Source organism: Scomber japonicus, chromosome 21, assembly GCF_027409825.1.
Source record: "Scomber japonicus isolate fScoJap1 chromosome 21, fScoJap1.pri, whole genome shotgun sequence".
In the NCBI taxonomy this organism is placed as follows: Eukaryota; Metazoa; Chordata; class Actinopteri; order Scombriformes; family Scombridae; genus Scomber; species Scomber japonicus.
In genome coordinates, this window is record NC_070598.1 from 17,635,407 (window position 1) to 17,659,786 (window position 24,380).

Here is a 24,380-nt window from a genome sequence, read left to right on the forward strand (position 1 = left end):
TCGCCATGTTGTTTACAAAAGTGTGAAAAAACCCTGTGCCCTTCGCCGTCACGTGACCATAAGGCTGCTCCGTGGACCAAACTCTAACTAAAAGGTACAATTCAGTACAATTCAGTATAATGTAAAGATCCTCTGCAGACATGCTTCAAGATGTATTGAAAATACTCTCAATTGATTAATAATGTGTGTCTGATATGGATGATCCCACAAACACAAAAAGGAGGTTAAACATTCAAAATTAAATTAAAATGACATCTGTTCTTCATTATAATTTCCAGAATCTATGAATATGCATATTTTGTTCACTATAAAAGTTTAACTGCTGGACACAAAATGTCTCCTCCAGTCTCAGTGTGTGTGCACTGAAGGCTAGAATATTGGAATATTGTATGCTCATCGACTTAAAATTGGATTTTCAATGAGCACTAAGAAACTTTCCACTCTCAGCATATTACTGTGAAGACAGCCTTCTAGTATCAAACTTTGCACACACATCTGCACAGTGAAGCTCAAACATCAAACTGTTGGAACAAGAAGAAAAAAAAGACCCAGCTCTTTTCTGAACACCTCCTCACCTGATTGACTTCTGCAATAAAAATGTATTATCTGCTTCTATGCACTGTATGCATTACCTCTATGCCTATACCTATGGGCATCCATATACTATATATATATATTTACTCATGTTGTTCTCTCCTTATTTGATTCTTGCATGTGTTGTATTAACACACGAGTATGTCACTTTGGATAAAAGTGTCTGTCTAATGAAATTGTAATAGCGTTATATTTGACATCATAGACAGGGATGCAGGTCCAGTGACCCATGGAAGCTTATATACTTAGGGGCCCATTTAAACCCCCATGTGACCACTATTTGGGTCCTCATTCGGTGTATGCAGTAGCACATCAACATCGCTATCATTATGAGAAAACAACATTTGACTGTAATAATGGATGGCTGTAATTAAATGACACTGACAACTAAGAGGCTATCATGATGACACCTTTGTGTATTGTGTGTGCCTGGGATTGCACTTGGACAGGGGGCCTCTGAGACATCTCTGACAAGAGGTTCATCATCTCATGGCCCCTCCATGCTTGACTTCCATTATGTAGCTCCTTTGAAACAATCTCATCAGCTACAGTTCCTCTGAATTGCAGGGTTGTACTACCAGGGTCATAAGCCACAGGTTAACTCACTGTGTGTCACTTGGTTTACAGTGATTTCATTAAATGTAAATTAGCTCTCCAAATTTTGGATTAACCACCACTCACTCTGATGTCCAGTCCAGTTCACATCCTTAATGTCCCATGAGAAGAAATAAGTTTTGCAAAGCAGCATAAAAACACCAAAACATTAAACATGAACACAATAAGACAAATAAAGACATTAGAAGTGCTTGCTTTTTACACAATTCAAAATAAAGGGTGTTAAAAGTTAAAAGCAAGGTTAAGAGCAATAAGACTCATTGAGACAAATGAATGATTTTTTAGTTTATAATGTATATATATTGAGTATATTTTAGATAAAAGAAACACAGTGTATCTGGGGAAGGCAATGTCCTATGTTTAAAGGCGACATAGTGTTTTCATGTGTAGCCTGCTGTAATAGTCTGCAATGTGCACTTAATGGGTATTTGGAGGTGAGGGGTCACTTACACAATACACAGAGAGCTGCACAAACAGGGGGAATAACAAGATAATTTTTGCCCCTCAGATACTACAGAAGGTAAACAGACTTGTTTCATTGGATCTTCCTTGTGAAAAAAAACTCCCATGATTATATAATTAAATCATTCAATGAAAAACAAATTAAAAACTAAACCAAAACAAAAAAACCTGCCGCTACCTAAACATGTAATTGTCACACATACCTAAGATAGATAAGATTGATATACTTTAAAACCTGATGTATATAACCTTTGTGCTTTCTGTAAAATGATCTGCCATAAATCTGATCACTTTTCTGTACACAGAAACATTTCTATTGGATAGGATGCAAACACTTACAGGTTACACTTAAAATTCTGTCATCCAGCATATTGCACATTTGTTACAGAAATTGCAAAATATTGATGGATGGTGGCCCCTAACACATTTCTCACCACACATACTTTCCAAGATGGATAAACCTATACTGTACAGTTGGGGGAGGGGCTCCTTTAGAAATAAGTTATGTCCACATGGCACTGCATATATTTGTGACATCACAAAGCTTGAAGCCAATCATGACTGAAAATGCAAACACTGTACATGCATATTACACAAGTACCAATGTGGAAATGTGAAACTTCCAGCACACAGTAAACAGTAAAGGTACTTTGGGGGAAAGCAGTTCGAGTGGAGCTTTTGGTGTAGTGGTTATAATCTCTGAAACAGCTCTGAAAATATGACAGACTGTGCTGTTTTGGGATGCAGACCAGATCCGAGAGCTTCCATTCACTACTTACCAAAGAACCCTGTGCTGAAACAGAAATGGCTGGATTTTATTTACAGACACCGCTTGAGCAGACCGTCAAATCCTGTGGGAATCCGTATCTGCGGCTCACATTTTACTAACGACTGTTTCGTCAATTTCTTTCAAAGGTCGATGGGTTTTGCCAAGAAGTTAATTCTGAAAGCTGACGCAGTGCCATCCATTTATCCAGGATACCCAACATGGTTTCAGCATGTGAGTATTTGCTTTAGTGGCCGAAGTTTCAAACAAAATATTTTCCTCCGTGCAACACGGTCTGAGGCGGGGTGGCTTTCCAAAGTGTGCGCTAATAGAAACTAGCTAGTTGGTGAAGTCTACATACGGTGTGTTTAACCACTCGTTACCGAGCTTAACGAACATGTAAGCGACCAAATGTTCGTCTCTTGTGATTTAAATGTAAATACTTTTGATGCAATAACTCGCTTGTGTCACGTCCTAGTTTAGCAGTGAGCTGTGGATGTGGAGAGAGGGTTGTGGCTGTCTGGCTGTGTGTGTTTTGGAACGGTGTCTGCAGCAGAAGCGTAGTACGTGGCTGTGACGCAAGCGCGTTGGTAGTGACGTGCTACGTATTGATTAGGACGCCTCTAATTAGGCCGTGTTTGTCCGGAATAATCTGTCTATTGATATAGACTGGAAAAAAACATGGTTATTACCCAATTTGGGACCTTACATTTAGTCAGACTCAGTGGTATGACCTTACTTTTTCAAAATTAGGTCAACTCAACTCAATTCAAACTCAAAATTGAATTTAATATATTTATTTATTTTGCAGATGAAATTCCTGTTGAGAAAATATGTGCTGCTAATACTGTAATTTTTTTTCTATCAGAAAATTTCCATACACACGTCAGCAAATTGGCAAAACAGAAATCCAACCTTACTTTCTTCATGTGCTACTTAAAATCCTATCTGGACACTAAAATACTTCATGAACTCTAAAGCTGTAAAACCAGAGCCTTATGTAATGACATTTTATTTGTAATTTATTTCATTTAATTTTGTTTACGTTTGCTTCATATTTTTATTTCTTTGTTAAAGTAATAGGATCTGACCCGACCTCAAGCATACATGCGTGCCTTGTTACTATTGTAACTTCCATAGTGTAAATTAAAGTTAAGAAGGCCGTGATCCTAAATCAGATATATGGTAATGAACAAACCCTTGTAGAGAATAATATTCCCCAACTCCAAATGTTCGTCTGTCTATGGTGACTTGAACTGGAAAAAGGCTGTTGGAGAATACCAGACAAATATTCGTTTGACAATAAAATGAAAGACGTTTCATTTAAAAATGTTATACATAATCTATCATGTAAAGCACATCCTGGAAAGGATTAAACTAAATAAGTCTAAACAAAGAAACACATTTTCACCTACAGTATGTTTTCCATTGTATCTATTGCAAAGTATTTTGGATTGATACACAAAACTTTCTATCTAGAAAAACAGATCATACTTTATAGCAATGATATTTTAAGTTATTTTGGAAATAACTCAATGGACCAAAGTGTTCATTTTTAAATCCAACTTATCATAAATGTTGCAAATTCTATATGAAATGGATCAATAAACAACACATTTTTACCTTATTTGTAATTGATATTAAGCTCATTGTTTGATGTACTGTTGTTGTGTTATATGTGCCTTGTAAGGTGACCTTGAGGGCTTTGAAAGGCGCCTTTAAATAAAATGCATTATTATAGTACAGTTCTGTAATCAAGACAAAAAATAGAAAGGCAATATTTGAAACAAATAAAATGATCAACTAATGTTACTTAATCATTTATCTGTACCACTTTATTTATTTTTATCTCCTGTATATTATATTTAGCTATTATTGAATAGTAAAAAGTTTCTAGCACAATCCCTTTACCAAATGTTGTTTTTTAACTACCTACAGTAACCTGGCACTGTGTTTCCTCTTTTTCTTATTGGAAGTTGTTGATATGTTACTGTAGTTTTCATTTGATTGTTGCCATTAAAGTTGGAAGTAAAAAACAAGGCTGTGTTGAATCTTGAAACTCAGATAAAATTGGTCTCACTTATCCTTGTCTGTCTCATCTATTATGGTCTGCTAACTTATCACTCACATATCATCCAAATTCGAAGTAAAACATGTTGTACAAATTATTGAATAAAACTATTAAATGAAGGCTGCACTGAAGTACACTTTCAAAATCAGGCATGCAGTCTGAGCAGTCTGTTTACCACAAACGATAAATAAAGGTGGGTGAAAATGGGAAAAAGGTTCAAATGTCTTAAGTGTAACATTGTATTGACATCATCAACATCTGTATTGATTGTAAATGTAACAACAGTATTGTTTTGTTTTTGTCTTTTATGAAGGGGACAGCTGGATTATGCTTACAAAGAGCAGATGTGGCCTGTCAGTGCAACTCAGTGGTCGTGCATGAAATCGGTCTCCAGTGTAATCTTCCAGTGATCAGGACGAGGACTGTAGGGACCCAGCTGTCAGACCGGAGACCGGTATACAGGAGAAAACTGGGTGTGTCTCTCTAATGAATTATACTTCCTTTACTTTTAACAATCCTCACAAAGATAACACAATATTCTTTGGAATATAATGGATTATTGTGTAAAATGTGTGTGTCTATCACAGGTGTCCAGATTGAGCTACTCACAGCAGGCGCTTCTGTCGAGACTAGACTAGCAGAACAATATGTCGAAGGTTTGATTTCAACCTATGAGAGACCTCCTCCATCTCCTCCACCTAATTGGTCACAGGCTGAAATTGAAGATGACGATCAATGCGTGACTGTGGTAACTCATCTTTTGTTACAAGTCTCTGTCTCATGAAAGAATCACGTTAATGTTGTCAGCGCAGTAGTCCTGGATGAGCGTGAGCATTTCAATGAACTTCTCTTAGAGACAATGAAATTTTGCTCTTGTCAATCAATATACATCATGGGACGGTCATTAAGCAGACACCACATAGCTTTTTGTCTACTCCACTGAATTGCTAAGAGAAATTACCTTCTTTAATCCAGTTGCTTTGGTTAACCAGAGTGACATTTATGGCACAGCTAGTTCTGTGATGTTCATCTCCTCAGTCTTAACCCATCACTGTAATTTCCACAGACCTTCCTCTCTTTCTAATTATGGTTAAACGTCATGATTAAGTTATTCATTTAAATAAGGAGAAAATGTTTTTCTTTCTTTGTATTTTTAACATGAGAAGATACTGGAGGAACAGTTTTTCTCATGGTGGGAGCTGTTACTTTTGTCAATCAGAGTGACTCCACTGTCTGTGAGTTGCATAGACTACATCCTGCAATGTCTGCTGCACACTAATTACAGTTTGATGTATGTTGCTTAACAAGAGCATGCTGTAAAAAAAAAAAAAAAAAAGACTTAACCAATTCATTTACTATCTCTGTAAAAGAATACCAGCAACACTACTTTTAACTTGTCTCATTATAATCATACAGTTATTATTGTTGTAAAACGTATTGTAAACTGAACAACATTATTTCCTCATCATAACTAGATGCTTTGTCATGATAACACAACACAGCTCTTGTATAGTGAAAGGGAAAACATGTTTTGGTATCAATCACAGTTCTGCACTGCTGAATTTTAGGGCGTGACTGAAATTTAGTTTTTGTTGAGAAATATGCATGGAATTACTATAAGCATGCGGACGCTGTGTAGGAGTTAGTCTAGTTTGTTGCCGTATAGGAGAGAGAATACACTGGGAGAGAGCCACATTTATTAGCTAAAGTGGCATTTAACATGTTATTTTTTATTTGTTCTATTATAATATTTTATACCTCAGTGAGATGGAGGGATGAAGAACTCATTCTGCCCTACAAACCCCTTCTGCACTACCCATTTTTGGCTTTAGGTCAAAAACAAAAATGGGAAACACTTTGGTTTAACTAATGTAATATTAATGAAAAAATGCTGTGGTCCTAGAAAGACATGAAGTTCACAAACAAACACTACATGTTCAATAATTAACCTGTACTTGCAAGTGAGTGTGTTTGAGAAGCCAAACATCACAACAACTCATTCCTTTACTTCACAGGAAAAGTGGACAAAAGCTAAACAGATTTCTACAAGACACAAACACAATTGAAATATCTAAAGCTGAAACAATGACTCACTTAACTGTTGTTTGTATGTTAGCTGATGGAAATATTATTTATCATAACCGATCATTTTTCAGTGAACGTTCCCTAGTGTCAGCCTCTCAAATGTGTGAATTTGCTGTTTATCTTTGTCTAGTTGTGTGTGAGAAGTAATAGGTTTACTATTTGATGACATTTTATAGTCTAAACAATACACTGAATAAAATGATCACAAGTTGCAGCCTCTAAAAATATGAACAGTTTACGGGAAAAATGCTGAACTCAACCTCCCAAACTGTGGAAATGAGTCATGTTATTCAGATTTAGACGCTTCTCAGAGCTTCTCAGAGAAGACTGTCCATATCAAACAATTCATTCCTTCATTATGTACAAAAAAGTAGCTAAAACATATAATCATATCATTATATATGTATATTATGTATTTCTTTGCAGCCTTAAAACTGAACAGGTGACAGGTGACATGCTATACCCAATTTCCAAAGCTTTGGAAATGAGTTATTAAGTCATGTCATTATGTTATTCAGATTTAGACGCCATAAAGAAAGCTGCCAGGTTTCATCATTAATCATCGCATGAGTATTTATTGTTATTCTCACATTGTCCATCTTACAGCCAAAAACTACATAACTGTAAGGACACAAAAAGCCTAGTTAGATTAAAACAATAATGAAACAGCATGAAAACGTTCAAGGGTCTTTTGCTGTTTTCTTCCTCAAATGTCTTCTGATCTGGGCTCAGTTTGAGTTGTGCACATTCATAAAATCCATAGTTCCCCCTCACAGTAATCTTAAAATTGAGCATTTTCAAAGATGTGACAATTATTAACTGTCAGAAAAAAAACAATACAGCCATAAAAATAAACGATTATAAACTACCCTCGTAACACTGTTACAAGACTTTTCTGATTCAGCAAAATAACAGTATATCTCTGTTCAGCATTAAGTACCTTAAAGCTGTAAAAAATGATTTAACCCTAACCCTAACCCTAACCCTAACCCTTACAATAAAATTCATTTAGCTTTTCTCATAAATAATACCTCAGTTTAACAGATATGACTATGTACATGTCAAAAACCATTACGCTGTCACATATAGAATAGCTCTTACAAAACATGTGCACTCAGTAGTTTTTCATAGTGCTCTGGGCGATATCTTTTAAGGTAAATATTCATTTTTCCCTCAACTCGTTGATGTCCAGTCAGACCTGTGAAGAAGAAGCAGAAAAGCAGGTCACCGAGCTGCAAACTGATATCCTACTTAATGAATAGAAAACATGATATTGAATGTAATAGACGGCTCAGCAGTTCAGCTTTGAGCTCACCCAGCTTCTGAGCTGTTCTTTCAATCTTCTCCAGGGCGGATTGCACATCTCCTCCCTCTGGTATGAGGACCTCTATCTCTCCCACGTGGTAGCCAAAGTCAGCTTGGTCTAGATCTATCTGCACCCCCTCTTCCTCTAAAGTGAATGACCGTCGCACTGTTGTAAACTCTGCAAAGCACACTAGATTCATTTTACCCAGCCAAGACTCATCCTCCTGTGATGAGATTTTCTCTGTTGTTTCACTGTCCACGTCCTCTTTGATGACCTCTTTCACTCTCAGCTGAATATCGGGCAGATTCGTTATCTCCTTGTAGCGACTACACAATGCAGCGGCTTTAGATTGTTCCCCACTTGTCTCCTCTGTCCCGTTGACTGTTGTTGTCGTCGGGCACTTGAGCTCCCAGCATCCTTTACGCTTCCGCAGCCACATGTCGTTCAAAGTGAGGTCAAACACTGGAGTGTCAAAGTACTGATCCTGAAACTGCCGCTGACCAACACACACTGCTGAAAATATGAAATGGCAGTAGGAGAGAGACAGTTTAAAAAAAGAAAAAGAAAAAAAGACTGACTCTTGCATAAAAACTACTTTTAGCTCAGATATCCTAATGAGGCTGATACAAATAATTAAGCTTCACTATTAACAAGAGACAGATGGCCAGTGTCACTACGATTACAGAGCAAACCACATCAATTAGTGTCATTAAATGTTTGAAAAGCTTTTCAGTGACCGGTTGTAAGTCAGTGTGGATCACAGCATCAGCTAAATGCTTCTATTCTAAATTTACCCATGCGTAAATATGTGGGAGGCAGAATGAAGGCGTACCCCCGATCTCCTCCAGCGTTTTCAGAGTGTCAGCGTTGCATAAAAACTTTCTCTCCACTTCCACACTCATCTGAAATGACACAGATCAACACCATCAGTACTTAATGCCTGCAAATACACCATAATTCACCACTGACCTACTGTGAGACTGATTAAAATGTTTATGGTAAGTAAACTAATTGGCAGATGTAATTTCTCCTTTTTTTTTTAATGTTGTTTTCCCAAAAATTATAAACTGCCTCAAAACACACCACATACCTCACCACAGGCTTTAAACCTTCTGGGGTTTGATGTGGATCATTGTGAGTGCAACAATTGGGTTTTAATAGCTGTATATTCAATCCCTTATCGTATTTTGATATAGTATTACTATATAGGAATATCTTATCTTATCTTGTTTCTATGTATTCTATGCATGTTTATCTAATGGTGCAGATTAACTACATACAGTACCCAAGCAGCACTATACTTTTGCAAAGTTTTGAGGTGCCATGTTCTACTTAAGAACTTTTTGCTACTTGGTTTTCTACATCACAAATAGAAGATTTAACTGCTTTAGTTACTTTGTAGGTGAATATAGCCGCTCTTATAAATTGTAATGCATAATTCAACTGCCAAATGGAACTGACTTTAAATACTTTTTTTTCATATTGTTTGGCAATTCATTGAAAATTATAAACTGCTTCAATACTGTATACCCTGCTACAGGTTCTAAACCATCTGAGGTTTGATGTTGGTTATTGTAACTGCAGATAATTGGGTTTTATGAGATGGATGAGATAGACTGATTCTATATCTAATGGTGCAAATTAACTAAGTACAATACCCAAGCAGCACTATATTTTTTTCACAGTTTTGAAGTACTGTGTTGTACTTAAATACTGTCACTTTGTAGTTTTCTACATCTAAAGTGAATTGGAACATTTAACAGCTTTAGTTTCTTTGTAGGTGAATAAAGCCTGTGGTCTAATACATTCGGCTGCCAAATGAAACGCTTACTTTTGATATTTTAGTACATATATGATCAAAATACTTTACTTAAACTAAAGAAAATACCTAAATATTTCCACCATACTGATTTGAAGTTAGCCTGAATCTTCTTACGGTCGTTAAAGTCTTTATCTTATTTACTTGATTTATATGCGTCTTTTTTAACACAACACACTTTTTAACAGTCGATATTTTATTATTCGACTCTATTACAATACAGCAAAAGCTACAGTCGCACCTGTCCTACCATAACCAGTCAAACACGCGAGTCATTCAGTGACGCTGCTGCTGCTGCTACTGCTGCAGGTCACGCATGAACTACAATTGAAAAAACACCAAACTGAACAGCAGAGCGTCTGAAACAAAGCAGACACGTCTAAAACCGCACCCTCACACACCTTCCAAAGTCACGGCTTTAAATCCAGACAAATCGGCATGAAAGATTGAGCGGCAGAGCAATCCGAGCAGCCCCTACACGTCAGCAAAGTTAATTTTGCACAGGCGCAATTAGAGACACCTATTAGGGTATTCAGGGACATCACATCCTGTCCCAGTAACGCAGGGGCATACAGATGGTGCAGTTTTTAATCCCCCCCTCGCTGCATAAATATTTCTTCCACATACTGAAGGCTGTTGATGTGCGCCACACCTCTCATTTGATTGAAAAAGGGACATATAATTCGAGGTGGGATGGTGCTGAGTGAAGTGAAGCCTCTTGCGGTCACGTCTCTATTATTCATCATTAATTAACTCGTCACACTCGATCCAAGTTGGCAGAATGAGGACTCGTTTATTTATTCACCTTTAATGTTAAAAGGAGGAAAGGATTTGGCTATTAAAAAGGATTCCGATCAATCTAGGCATCGACACACTTATGAAATCAAATAAATATATGAACCATTTATCTCTTGTCTTATCTATATGGCTCAATCAGTAATCGGTGCTCCGGCGCACATTAATAATCTCTAATATCTGCGGGGTTACATAAGGGATTTGATAGCCGTGTCTGTCCCTTCTGAATGTCAGCAATCAGCCTTGGGGGGAGCTGTGGTCTGTTTACTAGAGGGAAGAGGGGAAGGAGAGAGGGATAGGGCGAATGAAGGGAGGGGGAGAGCCGGGGAGAGAGAGAAAGAGAGAGAGAGAGAGGGAGAGAGAGAGAGAGAGGGAGGGCAGGCAAGAAAACTTTTCACTTCTGAGGAGCCACAGAGGAAGCGTGTGTGTGTGCGTGCGTGCTGGAGCGGCGACCATGCAGGTAAAAAAACGCGATAGCTAATTGCTCCGAACTTAATTAAACGACAGTCGCGAATTAATTGTGCTGATTTGAGCGTGGTGTTAGAGGAAGGGGGGAGGAGGAGGAGGAGAGGAGAGTGGCCTGCGACTGATAGAGGATCGAGCAAAAACGACGGATTGTGCCCCCATACTAATCCGATCCCTTATAGAAATCCAACATTAAATCCCAAACTTTTTTCCCCTGCCTCTCTCCGTCTCTCTTTCGCCTCGCTCTCCTTTTACCTCACACACCACCCCCATCGTCGAAAAGCAAACCGCGGCGCACGTACTCGCCGCTTTTTTCTGCGCTTAATTCTTTCGCCAATTACGGCGTGAAGCAGTTAAAAAAGGCGAGTTTAAATGGCCATGTGTTGCACCGTTTAAGTGTTAAAGGTATGGATTGGAGTGCTAGGACGCGTCAAAACGGGGTCTGCTGGGCGGCGAGGGAGGAGAAGGAGGAGGAGGAGGGGTGCGAGTGTTTTCCAACACATCTGTAAACGGAGCCCACGTTCATTAATTAAATGGCTTTACTCCGGCTAGGCCTCAATTTGCGCTGTTGAGCAGCAGGCGGCGGGCGGTGCAACACTAGATGCCCGATTGGCAACCCACAATCACAGGGGTAAGGAAGCAACTCGAGGCCGAGGTCTTTAGAGCTGAAGCCTGGGGAGTGTATTTTCTCTCCTGGGTCAACTCAGTCGGTGTTATGAAGCTGCACTTTCCCACCTGGAGCAGGCAGAGTTTGTAAAGGGGGGAGCGTAGACGATAGCCAGTTGGAGACACTTTGAGGAGCGGTTAATTATCTATGCCTGCTAACAGGCTAGCTAGCAAAGTGACACGACTGTTAATGGCTTAACCCTCTGTTGTTTTTTGGGTTTATTAATGCAACGACCGTCCAGCTTTAACCAGCCGCCTGCTCTGTCTTTTGCAGTTTGGTAGAAGTGTCTGCTTATCTCTGCTGAATTATATCCAGTAAACTAACAGCTAACCAGCATTTCAGAGACACCACTGTAATGCGACGGTACGGAGAGGGGGGGGCTCCTAAACCTAAACCTAGCTTGCGAGCTAATTGATTCATCTCTGGTCGGCATAGCTAATTAGACTGCTCATTAATTAGCCAAATATAAGTAGAGATACGCCAGTCGAGTTATATCTTGGCGTTTAATTATGAACCTCGTGATAAGCAGCTTTTAAACACGACATACTCTGCAGATATAGACTTGTTGTCGAAACATTATCTGGTCATATTACCCCCGCTAGCTTGCTAATTGGCATGACGAGGAAGTGGGGACCGGAGCTGTGTAGGTATTTCTCCTCATGGGCATGAATTTGCTGTCTCGGTTGCATTATGAGTCATGAATGCTTTAAGAAAAATAGAATCGAAGCTGCATGCTGAAATCTAAACGAATGGTTTGATAAGACTTTCATAGCATTGCATGGGAATAAGAGTTATTTGATCATATGTCGAGCTAATGCAATATGACAACTGATCATATTCAATACATCAGCCACATGGTCCTTGCGTTTATTTAAAAAAACAAAAACAAACAAAAAAACGGGGGAATAGTAGCTCTAGAGGCAGTTTAGTCAATATATATTTTAAGGCAGCATATGTTATGATTTGCTTTGTTTTGTTGTGTGACTCTTGAATGCTTTGCATTTAGTATATGTTATCTTCTGTATGTAGTATATATGCTATCTATAATATCAGGTCAGTTTATTAAAAGGAAATAGGTTGTAAAGAGCTATGAAAACATCCATTTGGATTTCACAACAGTGCCATGTGGAGCCTGCTTGAAAGCATTAGGTGATGACTCCTTTTTACATTTCAAAGGTGTTATTTAAGTAATTGTATTATTGTGTAATTTGATATGGTCATTGCAGGGAAAATAGTTGTGAACCTCACTTCAAAACATAGATAATGTTGAAAAAGAAGTCAGAAATGCAACTTCAAAGGCCTATGAGATACAGATCTGGGATCAGTTTTGCTGTTAAAGGACATGACTTGCCTGTTGTTGTGAGCATGTTAGATGGCTTATGATTAAGAGCGTAGATTGTTAAACACAACACTGCATGATGAGTACAGGTTTACTATAAGATACATAATTAACAACTAATTGTATAATTTTATCTTGTAGCTCCCCTCTTTATCTCCATATTGCATTCCTTCACAAAAATGTCTTTTCATTCCACCCCCCCTCCCCTTCCTCCTGTCTATAAAATTCTTTATACATCTTTGGTGATAAATATAAAGAAATGTTGTTAGTGGGTACAATTCTTTAACAAGCATTTTTATCTTTTTAGGAGGAGTCTGGAGAGAAGGTGAGCAGTGAAAGCAATGGAGCAGCTGAATGGCTGTGCCCCCTGTGCCAAAAAGGGCAACCAGACAGATCCTCCCTGTCTCTACATCTCACTGAGCAACACAGTGTACTTCCAACTTGTGTCGACAGACTTCTGGACATTGTAAGTATAGCTGTGCAATATATGGTATACAGACAAAACATATGAAATTGTCAGTGTCATAATCTTTGTCTGTGTTCACATGGGTCTTTTTCCTCCACACTGGTTATACTCCCTGAAAGGTAAAATCTTATTACTTTTGGTGATAAATTATGTGCATCATATTTAAGTAGCCCACTTGTTGCTGGCTAATATACAGGGGTTGGGCAAAATAACAAACACCCTATAATGCAATGCTGTATCCCTGAGGTAAATACAAGTTTGGTGTAGCTTATTAAGTAGTTTTGTTTTGTTTTTTTTGTTTTGTTTTTTTTGCATTAGACTCTGAGATGTTGACTCAACTTTATGGCCCTCCATTTCTGAAGCAGTAAAGTTGCAAAGGGCTTGAGAGTTGATGTAAGACCTACTGGGGTATTGGTAACAAAATGATGTGATGTGGCAAGTGGAGAGAAGTATCAAAATCATGGGTAACATGATAAAATGGAGAGAAACTGCTTCAGCAAAGACGAAAAGTAGCCACAGGTAGAATTGGAGCAACATTTCTTGTCTTAAAACATAAAACAGACACACACTTCACCAAATCAGTATTTATTGCTGGGCTGCTGTAAATTGCAAAGTTCTGTTAACAAAACAACAAATTAGTAAAAGTTAATATCCTTCTACGTTCTTTTATAAGTAGGTAATAACATAGGTAGGGACTGCTTTAGTTATTTAGCTGTTGTTCAGCTGAAATAAAAGTACAATGGCATTTTTTCCCAACATAAATGTCCTATTAACCTTTATTAAAATCCTTATCCAACGAGCCTCAGCATAACAAAGTAATATTGTATGAGATAGTTGAATAACTAGATTATTATACACATGGTTTATTTATTTCTTGGTGATTAGTTGTTTGAACTGTAAATTAAACTGTGCTGGGTGGTTGTATTTACTTTTAACAGTGTGCGATTCAGTGTCCATTATATTTATGAGTTTGAATATTTCATTATTTGGATTAATCCGTCTGAAAGTATTTACGAATAGTCATCATCTGAAGAAAGTAAGCACTTAACTGAACACGCTATTTGAAGTAGGTCCATAACAATTTACTATGTAAAGTGTAAAGAAATGGAGGGACTTGGTGGATAAACTGATGAAAGACGGCTACATTTATGTCTGTAGGGTAATTTGCAAATTAAAGGCTAGCTAGGATTGCAATGTGTAATATAACCACACGTCAATGAGTCACGCCCATATGTTGTCAAAAACTACATAGCATTCAGTTCATCTGAAAGGCGCTGTTGCAGAGTTAAATTTTCTCTGGGACTTTTACTGACTCTCCCTTGGTTGATTTTCTTTTAACAGGCTGTTCTAAAACAGAGTGCCAGCGGAGGGAAAGAGGACAAAGGTGCTCTAAAGTCTTCAGGTCAGCTTGAAAAAGACTGTTCCTTTCATCTGCTTTTTATTATTAAAATGATAAAAGATAGAAAATCACCAAATTGAACTCTTACAACATACTGTACATGCCCTTCATTGTTCTTCTAATAACACTGTGTACGTACTTGTTTTTAGCTGGACAAGCCTGAATTACTTATGAATGGATTTATATTATAACAAGGACCTTTTTTTTAGGCAATGACCTGGTGTTAAGCATATTTTAAAACTCCATAAAGAAATATTACAATGACAGTGGAAAATTGACCTAATACAGGTTTGGAGGGTGCTGGTGGGCATTAAGGTTGATGGTACTGGTACAAAATTCAGTATGCAAATGTGTATCTCTGTTATCACTCAGTAACTCTTTTACTGTAACATAAAAGCTGGATGTATATCTGTTTTTTCAGACGCTGTATTGTCACAACTGAAGCTTGCTGAAGACGTCAGTTCAGACCCCTGCCAATCAAGTGAGCGTTCAGACGCTACCCAGACGCTCGGAGACAAAGAGATGGAGGAAGAGAGAATAAATGAACAGGAGGGAGGTGAAGCTGAGCCACAGCCAGAAGAGGAGGGAAATAAACTCACAGGAGCCAAACAGCAAAATGCAGCTGAAAATACAGAAATCCCAGACGCTAGTCAGTCAGTTGGTAAAACCAGTGTGCCAGCTGCAAATAACACCCGGTCTTTCAAATGCAATGCTTGCCTGGAATCCTTTCCCAGTAGAACTGCCTTGAGTGTTCACTACAACTCTGCATCCCACATTCAGAGGATGACAACAGGCTCTGCAAAACAAGGTGGAGAAAATGATCTCCAAAATACAGTACCTGTCCTGTCTCGGCCATATATATCAAACAAACCCTACCAGTGTGCTATATGTCGAGTCTCTTACAATCATGCCATCACCCTCGAGAGCCATATGAAATCCGTCTTGCACCAGACCCGCAGCAGAAATGCTGGTATTGTTGCAAATGCTGCAAACAGTGCAGTGGCCACTGGTTTGGGAGGCAGCATCAACAGTGCTCCAAACACTGTAGTGAGCACATCTGGAAATGGACCCAGTCAGTTAGTTACCACCACCAACTGTGCAGCTCCTGGGACCTTGATGGTGACTACTACAAAAGATGGGGAGCAGATCCAAACAACACAAGTGGGTCCCTCTCTCCTCACCTCCCCTGTGGCCTCAGCTCAGGCAGTTTCAGCCTTTCTCACCCTCCTCACATCTAGTCCCAACACCCTCTCACACTCCCTCCTCCCCTCCTTGTTTGCGGCCGGTGCTGCTCCTGGTGCCGCCGCGACTCAGCTTGTGCCTCAGCCTCAGATGGTCATGCCCTTGATCTTGAATGGGCTTCAAGCCCAAACCCAGCAGCACCCAGAAAACCAGCAAGGCCAGCTCCTTACCCAGTGTGTGCCATTCGTAGGTCTCAGCACAGCCCAGCAAGCCCTCCTAACCCAAAGACTTCACAGCTTACAGAACCAGTGGCCCTCTGCAGGACTAACTACAAACATACAGTCCTGCCCGGAAGAGCAAAAGCAAAGTGTAAACAGTGAGAGAGAACAGGAGAAGCAGGACAGTGATGGTACAGTTGAAGAGAAGGTCTCAGATCAGATCAAGGACAGGGTTAAGTGGACTACAGTGAACATTAAAACTGAGAAAGCTGAGGAAGAGGATAGTAGAGAATTTGCACAAGATCTTCATGTAGAAAGTAAGGTGAAGAGTGAGAGTAATGGAGACAATGGGAAGGCACATAGAGATGGCACAACAGATGGAGAGAGCTCGACTAATCAGATGGACCTGGAAGGTGATAAAGCATCTAGCCTGAATCTCTCCCCAGCGGGCCCAGAGAAGAGCCTCCACAATAACAACCTCTCGCCTTCTGCATCTATGCCCAGCAACTCAAGCCTCAGTCCTTTAAATTTGAACCTTACACTTAGCCCTGATTCAACTCCTCAAAAACAACATTCTGGCACTAGCCCTTGTGGTTCTCTTGGCACCCCAAAATCCAGCCCGAGTACAAATGCCTTAACTAACAACCAAACTCGGCCCCATTGTAATACAATGTCATCCATTTATCCAGACCTTCCAGTGCTGTCAGAGTTTCAGTCGGAGGTTCTTTGGGCATTCTTTGAGTCACGAAGTGAGGCTGATGCTGCAAGCCCTCCCCGTGAGGACTGTGAGGCGCTGGGTAGAGAGGTAGGGCTTTCTGAGGAAGAGGTGCGTAGGTGGCTGAGCCAAGCCCGACATGCTAAACAAAGGCAGAGGGCAACAGAGATGCTAAACCTGCAAGGCTTGGCAGGGTTCACAAGAAATGCTCAAAGTTCTGACAATGACTTTGATGATGAGGAAAGCTCACTGATTATAGCAGAAGGTGAGGATGACACAGAAGCTTCAGGTAGTCAGGCAATCGATCTGTCTAGTACAAGAGGGAAGCGCCGGCAGAGAGATTTTGGAAGGGAGGGTCAGGGAGATTCCTGTCTGACTTCTGACTCAGAAAATGAGGTCTACACCTCTGTCATTGTTTCAGATGAGGAAAGTCAGAATGGGTCTTTGAGGGAGGGTCCTGAAAGCCCTGCTAAAGATGAAACACAGCGGGAGGTCCATGGTGACAAGGGGTCAGTTGGAGGAAAGGTTTTGCGCTCCACAACTGTGTTTCTCTCTGATGCAGAGGATGAGTATGAAGATGAGGAGGGAGCAGGGGGTCCAAGATCCAAGAGAAAAAAGAGAAAAGGGGAGTTTGAGTGCGATGAGGTGGAGGTGAAGAAGGAGAGACAGGACCCAGACGTTGATCTTGAGTTAGAGGCCCAAGGGGATCCTCCAAGCTCACAGTCCCTCTCCATGGACCAGATTCCAAGTGGCGCTCTTCACACACTTCCTCTATCCCTTGCTTCCTTTTCCACTCAGTTCCTCAGCCCCTATGTCCTCTCTCTTACTCCATCAATGGTTGGAGATGGGAGCAAATTACCCATCTTTCCTAACCCACCAACCATTACACGCTTCTCCAGCTCTCTTCTCTCACAGACCCTCTCTTCACACAACCAAACTTCTCACTGGTCCAATGGTGGTGACTGTGAGTCTGCTCTGGATCTCAGCATGGGGAAAAACAATTCAAAATCTGCTACTTCCTCATCATCTCTGGCTGATAAAATTGCAGCACAGAAGGGACAGTTACTGGATGGGCTTGGCCTGAGGCCCACATCCAAAGGTCTTGTCGTCGTCCAGGTTAAACCTGAATCTGTTACTGCCATGTCCTCTTCCAACAGCAGTACGAGTCTGGTCAACTGCAATAACTTGACAAGATCTAGTATTTACATGAGGGCAGCAGAAAAAATGAATGCCACATTATTAGAAAGGGAGCGAGAGAAGGAGAAAGAGAAGGAGAGGGAGCAGGATCAGCAGCAGAGAAAGTCCAAAGGAAAGCGGTATCGAGATATGCGGCGGTCAAGGACCATCATTCAAGCTGAACAACTTGACATACTGTATGGCTGCTATTTCAAAGACCCAAACCCTGGGAAACATGAGTTTGAACAGATTTCTGAATGGGTCCACCTCCCAAAGAAGGTTGTTCAGATTTGGTTCCAGAACATGAGGGCGAGGGAACGCAAGGGTGAGGTCCGATTCATCAGTGATGGGACCCTGGCAGCAGTTGGCAAGCCCCTCATCAAATTTACATGGCCTCTTTCCAAACCTATATTTTCCAACAAGCCTGCTGGAAACAATACTGGATGCATCACAACTACTCCAATTGTGCGCACCCTCATGAAGACGGAGCGAGATCCTGTGAAGGAGCTGGGAAAACCAGCTGTGATGAAAAAAATAACCCCAGTTCCCATCAAGCCTAAGGAGTTTGTTTCGTCTACCACAGTCTCTCCTGTGAGCAGCAGTGCCTCTGCAGTGCCAAAGACCAAGCTCGAAACCACCAGCAATGTCACTATGGTCAAAGTTGCACCCAAAGTCAACCCCCCTGTCCTTTTACCACCACCCAAGGATCCTGTCCCCATTGCCCCACGGCCGTCCCAGAAGCGTAAGCTAGATGAGGAGAGTGAGGAGGAAAAGACTGATGAAGAGAGAGACCCTGACAATGAGATGGGTCCTGGACCATGGACTACTAACCGCATGGTACCCAAGCTTCCTTCAACGCCCATCAACAACAGGCCTTCTGCCACAACAGTGGTGCCACAAAAACAGAATGGGCTTAACTACTGGACCCCCAAAGTTCCTATTAAGATCAACACCTTATCGAGAGAACAACTGGCCCTTCCCACACACACGACTCCTCGTACCATCCCCCCTCCTCCCACCCCAAGCATAGCACCAGTCAGCCCGAATACCCCTAGCTCTGCCAAAGTGGCCAGCCCATCCACCCCGGTTGTAGCTAAATCAGGTCCAACAGAAAACAGCTTTCTGATCCACTCATCCAGCCGTAGGCCACGCACACACTTGTCCTGCCTACAACTGTCCATTTTGCAGTCCTGTTACGAGACCTGTGCCCACCCTAACGCCCTGGAGTGTGAGGCCATTGGCACCGAGCTCAACCTGCCACTCAAGGTGGTGCAGATCTGGTTCCAAAACACAAGAGCCAAGGAGAAGCGCTGGAGGCTGCAGCAGGAGAAAATGGTAAGTTGGCAAGTAGACTTGTATTAAATATGTGGTAACTACATTGAAGTTGTTTAGAAAGTATAATAAAATGCACAGCAAGACACAAAACACAGACTATGAACTTTATTTTATAGATCACATTGTGGCTTTACACCTTGATTTTGGGATGTACAATAGTTTAACAATGTATTAACTTTCAGTAAAATCATATTGTGGTGAGTTTATTGTGTTTTTCAAAATTGTATTAAATAAATGATTTCAGGCCTCCTTAAACATTAACAATGCGTGACTTATATTTAGATTTTACACATGTGAAAAGTTTAGTTTAGTGCATTGGATTAAACATTAATTTGATTTAGTGATTTTACATTAGCCATATTGTGTCAACCTCTCAAATATTTGGTTTAATGATGTCGTCATTGATTTCAGCTATAGTGCCCTATTGTGTAAGTTTTTATAGTTGAAGATACTATAGTTGCAGTCAACATACAGCATTTCAAACATGGCATCTTTGTAGTACTGCACGTATAGTTTTTTATTTATTATTATTATTTTTGTATTACTGTCGCCTTCTTTTGAGTGCTTGAAATACTGCACATTTTGCTGTCTCAGTTGTAAAAGTATAATGCCAGTCAAAAGCACACTTGCTAACTGTGGTTATAGAATTTATATAGAGGGCTTAAATGTTGTCTGGTTTAGTCTACAACTGTAAATACAAATGATATGACATTTAAATGTGTTCCCTCTGGTCCTCTCTATCCACCCCACCTCTCCATTCTCAGTCACCTCTGTCAGGTGGGAAAGTGGACATGAGCTCAGGAAGCTACCTGCAGTACAACGCTCTCAAAGCCAATCGTCCCATCCTGCCCAAACCCGTTCAGCTGACAGTTACTGATCCTCCAGCTTCCCCAGTGGCCGGCCAGTCTGTGCCAAAGGAGACCCTGACGGGCCGCTGTGATGCCTGCAACATCTCTTTTGAATCCCGGGCTGCAGCAAGGGACCACGTCTTCTCCCCGCGTCATCTGGCAACCCTGAGAACCACTAACTTTGGTCAGCCGACGACGCTCGTCAACAAGAACGGAACCGCTAACAGCGGACCTGGCAGCACTGTGCCGAGCCCGCAGGTCTCTCATTCCACTCAAGTAACCAGCTCTGGTGCTGGTTCTGGAGGGGATATGATTATTGAGTCGCCTCCACCGACGGCCACCAGCAACAGTTAAAGACTCAGATCAGGATTGGTCTGCACACTGACTATTCTTGGACCCATTTGGGCTCCTCAGATTTTATTAAACAAATTTGAGCACTAATCCTCAAAAGCTAATATTCTTTAGTTTTTGAAGTTGGCTCTCCCTGCACCCGCTATCCTTTGCTCAACCTTCACTGACTCAATATCCGTTAATCTGTAGAGTTCACTTAGAATACAATACAACAGCAAACTATTTCCAGGCTGCTTGTTACTTAATCAGTTGCTGTCTGATAAGTGATGAACACATCTCAAGTTTCCCCTCAGTCCTCATACACTTCACCCAAACTTTTTGGTCCTAACCCTGTGGTTATATGTTACCTTCCTATAATTTGTAAAGGCACTCAACTTGCCATGCTTGAACTGTCCTCCCCTAAAGACTGATGCAAAAGTGTTTCTTCTTTGGAAGTGGCCGATTGACAGTGGGCCGGAAACACTTTTTGGGATGATAACACAAAATACTCACATTCATAACTCCTACTTTGCTCCTGTGGAATTGTTTTTTCTTATGCCTACTTTCACTTCTAGGGTGGAGATTGCCTGGATATAAAATTATTGGACTGAACCATTGGGAGTGGAAGAACTGGTATTAACTGTCACCTTTTTATTTGCTACAGAGTGTGATCTGAAGAGTGTTGTGTCTACTTATTTGGGATATAAAAGAGGTACTTTAGAGATAATAGGGCTGTTGAATTGTCCCCATGTACATGTTCATAGTTTTCATGACAATCCAAATAGACAGGGCAAAAAGAGAGTCCGAGGAAAGTAGAATCTTGGCATACCGCACTTTGACACATTTTACATTGTTTGAAATGTTTTTAAGCATTCTAATGCAAGTGTCTTTTTATGGAAAGATACATCCATGCATGTTGGATGCCTTAATATAAATCGCGTGAAATAAATTGATTTTTTTGCTAGTCTAATGAAACATGCTTTAGGTGTGAGCATAATATTGTGCAAGAAGCAGACATGGGGATATAAATGAAGAAGAGCTCTGTTCCAAATTGCTTTTACGTCATTTTTTGGGGGGGAGGAAACTCTGAATGTCGTATTCTGTTCCTAGAACATAGCAAATCTTGCCTGTAAAGTTGTCAGCACTCTATTGGCCAAGGACTATAATTACTAACAAACTTGCTTTTGCGACAAATCTCTTTGATCCTGTGGATTTCACTTTCTTCCCCAAATGGTGTATATCTCATTTTGGAATGCAGCTCTTCCGACCCGTTGGGGAAAATAGATGTTTTCACCTACTTTTTAGGTGTGTTGAAAATATGACAGCCTTAAGAGGAAACACCACCAGGTATATAAATACAAGCCCAGGTGATCCTCATAAAATGTTTGTGAATTAATTTCATCCACATCTAGCACGGAGGGTCGGGCCGATTTTAATAAATTTTACGGTTTTCTTTGCCATGAATACTGTGGATAAGACAGGAGATTTAAGTACTCATTTTATTTACTTCAGTATTTATACCAATGACAATAGAAGCAATTAAAAAACTGGTATAACTGATGTTTATTTAGGTCAAAAAGCCAAAAGTCTAGAAATATCAAGAGACCAGGGCTTAAAATGGGCTGTTTTCTGTCCCCCCGCTTTCCTGTTTTGTTAAGTTTTGAAACAGAGTTACTAATGCTGATAATGTACGTGCTGTGAAATGAGATCTAATATCTGGAAACTAAGACAAGGGAGAAAGTTGAGTATTCCTAGTATCTGTGAGGGACTAATGGATACTCAAATCTAGGAAGCAAATTGGGAAACATTAAATGTGTTGACTGAGAGCTAATAAGATGGTGCTGTGTTGAAGGACACTTAACATACTAAAGATGTTTTCCTTCAATTTAAGTTGTATATTAATGTTACTATTGATAGTTTTAACAAAATGCAAAACTAAAACATGAACTTTTTGTAAAGGAAATATATTAAAATAACTGATATTCCAAAGTAATCCTCCCTTTGCTTTCTGTCATTCAAAAACCAAAAAGCAATCTTGAGGTCGACAGAGAGCAGGAGAGGTGTTCGCAAATGCAAACTGTAAAGGACATCCCACGGCTTGACACTTGCACTAGTCCACAATTTTTGCACAAGCTACAGACATTTCAAATGAACACAGCCATCAACGCAACATGAAACGTCACTTGGTGTGGTTTTTGAAACAAGGAGGGTGACAATGTCCTTTCAAGAGTTAGAATTTGTACTCCTGTTGGAAACTGTATCTTGTGTGTAAAGCAAGGACTGGAGTGCTTGAAGCTCGAGACTGGGATTACACACACCCACACACACACACATACACACACACAGACACGGTGTTGCACTGTCCAAACTAGATAGGTTTTTATGGAGATCTGCTTTTTATTCTCTTACGTTTCATTGTCACTTTGATTATCACTATTGTTATAACTGTACTACTACTTATACGATTTATCATTACTACTCATCACTGTTTTGATTATTATTGATCCATAATTGTTTTAAATGCCACCTCTCTGCTCTGGTATTCCTATGAATATTGAACAATAATAGTGGCAGTGTTGTTCTGAATTGTTAGATTTTTGATTAAGCTTATTTTTTCCTCCTCACTTGTACCTGCCTTTTTGTGTTTGGTCTCCATTATGCTTTCTTTGATATACAGAAAAAGAAATAAAATCAGTTGAACAACATAACATCTGTCTTTATCACAGTGGAACTCTGTCACTGAAGTTTGAAGATGTAATAATTTGTGTCTGATATGTTTTTTTTCATAAAAGTTAAATCATGTTAAAATCCTTAAAATGACATTTGTTCCTTCTCCCTCATTAAAGAATGACACAATCTATAACTATGCAAATATATTTTAGCAGGACACAAGATGACTCCTACTTCACTGTAAAGTCCATTCTCTATGTGTGTGCACTGCAGGCTCCATGTGGTGGTGGAAAGTAACTAAGTACTATAACAACTTACAACTTATATAACAACAATATATTGACACTCTTCTGCTCAATATCAAGTCAGGTGGAGCAGCTGGAAGGGACATGACAGTACATTTACTCAAGTACTAAAAATACAGTTTTGAGGTACTTGTACTTGAGTATTTCTATTTGATGCAACTTTATACTTTTAACTCCACTACATTTCAGAGGGAGGCATTCTTTGTACTCCACTTCATTTATTTGACACAATGGATAATATAACAGGCTTTTAAAATACAACACATTATTTAACATGAAATCAGTGGTTTCCAACCTTTTTGGCTCTTGATGTCCTAAAAAAAGCAGTGTGTGGTTATGGTCACATTTCAGATGTCTAAGTTCCACTAAATAGTGATTGATTTTTTCCCCCTCTAAACTCCTCACATGGTTTAATTTCAACTAATGATCTAGTCTTTCACCAAAAATGTAATGTTAGATTTGTGTATCAGAACTTTGTTTTTTCTTCTTTTCTCTCCTATTAATCATCTCATGACCAATCAGATTTATCTGGTCACCTTTTAGAGGGGCCTGACTCCTAGGCTAGGAACCATTAGACTAAATTAGCTTACATAAAGTAGTTCAAACTAGTTCCACTTCCAACAGGTACCACAGTAACATGCTGCTTACACACTGATGCTTCAGTATTAATAATCTAATGATCTAATGACGTAATAATATACCAGTTAGAAGGACCAAAACACTATGTTTACTTTAACACTTAAACTACATTT

At 39.9% G+C, this 24,380-nt stretch overlaps 2 protein-coding genes across 6 annotated transcripts; one reads left to right on the plus strand and one right to left on the minus strand.

Moving 5' to 3' along the window:
* Positions 1-2,330: 2,330 nt before the first annotated feature.
* On the plus strand, positions 2,331-23,405 carry zfhx2 (zinc finger homeobox 2). Of its 4 annotated transcripts, XM_053342247.1 has the most exons (7): positions 2,331-2,671; positions 4,822-4,981; positions 5,096-5,256; positions 13,292-13,450; positions 14,792-14,852; positions 15,271-19,475; positions 20,240-23,405. In XM_053342247.1, exons 1-7 carry the CDS (start codon positions 2,390-2,392, stop codon positions 20,675-20,677), a joined length of 5,466 nt encoding a protein of 1,821 aa, XP_053198222.1. In that variant the 5' UTR covers positions 2,331-2,389; the 3' UTR covers positions 20,678-23,405. The 4 variants fall into 4 exon arrangements, with proteins under 4 accessions (XP_053198222.1, XP_053198224.1, XP_053198223.1 ...); XM_053342249.1 differs by lacking the exons at positions 2,331-2,671; positions 4,822-4,981; positions 5,096-5,256 and adding an exon at positions 10,898-10,973; XM_053342248.1 differs by lacking the exons at positions 2,331-2,671; positions 4,822-4,981; positions 5,096-5,256 and adding an exon at positions 11,476-11,609.
* On the minus strand, positions 7,585-10,201 carry thtpa (thiamine triphosphatase). Of its 2 annotated transcripts, none has more exons than XM_053342260.1 (4): positions 10,120-10,201; positions 8,732-8,801; positions 7,909-8,409; positions 7,585-7,791 (listed from the first exon to the last, which is right to left on the minus strand). In XM_053342260.1, the coding sequence occupies exons 2-4, from the start codon at positions 8,799-8,801 to the stop codon at positions 7,691-7,693; spliced, it is 672 nt and encodes a 223-aa protein (XP_053198235.1). In that variant the 5' UTR covers positions 10,120-10,201; the 3' UTR covers positions 7,585-7,690. The 2 variants fall into 2 exon arrangements, with proteins under 2 accessions (XP_053198235.1, XP_053198234.1); XM_053342259.1 differs by having other exon boundaries at positions 7,909-8,412.
* Positions 23,406-24,380: the final 975 nt, after the last annotated feature.

Bases quoted from the DNA above. Each gene is read 5' to 3' on its own strand.
- zfhx2 (XM_053342247.1), top strand. From the start codon at position 2,390: ATGACAGACTGTGCTGTTTTGGGATGCAGACCAGATCCGAGAGCTTCC. The intron at 2,672-4,821 runs GTGAGTATTTGC...TCTTTTATGAAG, and splicing joins ACCCAACATGGTTTCAGCAT to GGGACAGCTGGATTATGCTT. The intron at 14,853-15,270 runs GTCAGCTTGAAA...CTGTTTTTTCAG, and splicing joins AGGTGCTCTAAAGTCTTCAG to ACGCTGTATTGTCACAACTG.
- thtpa (XM_053342259.1), bottom strand. From the start codon at position 8,801: ATGAGTGTGGAAGTGGAGAGAAAGTTTTTATGCAACGCTGACACTCTG. The intron at 8,413-8,731 runs GTACGCCTTCAT...TCATATTTTCAG, and splicing joins AACGCTGGAGGAGATCGGGG to CAGTGTGTGTTGGTCAGCGG. The intron at 7,792-7,908 runs GTGAGCTCAAAG...TCTTCTTCACAG, and splicing joins AAGAACAGCTCAGAAGCTGG to GTCTGACTGGACATCAACGA.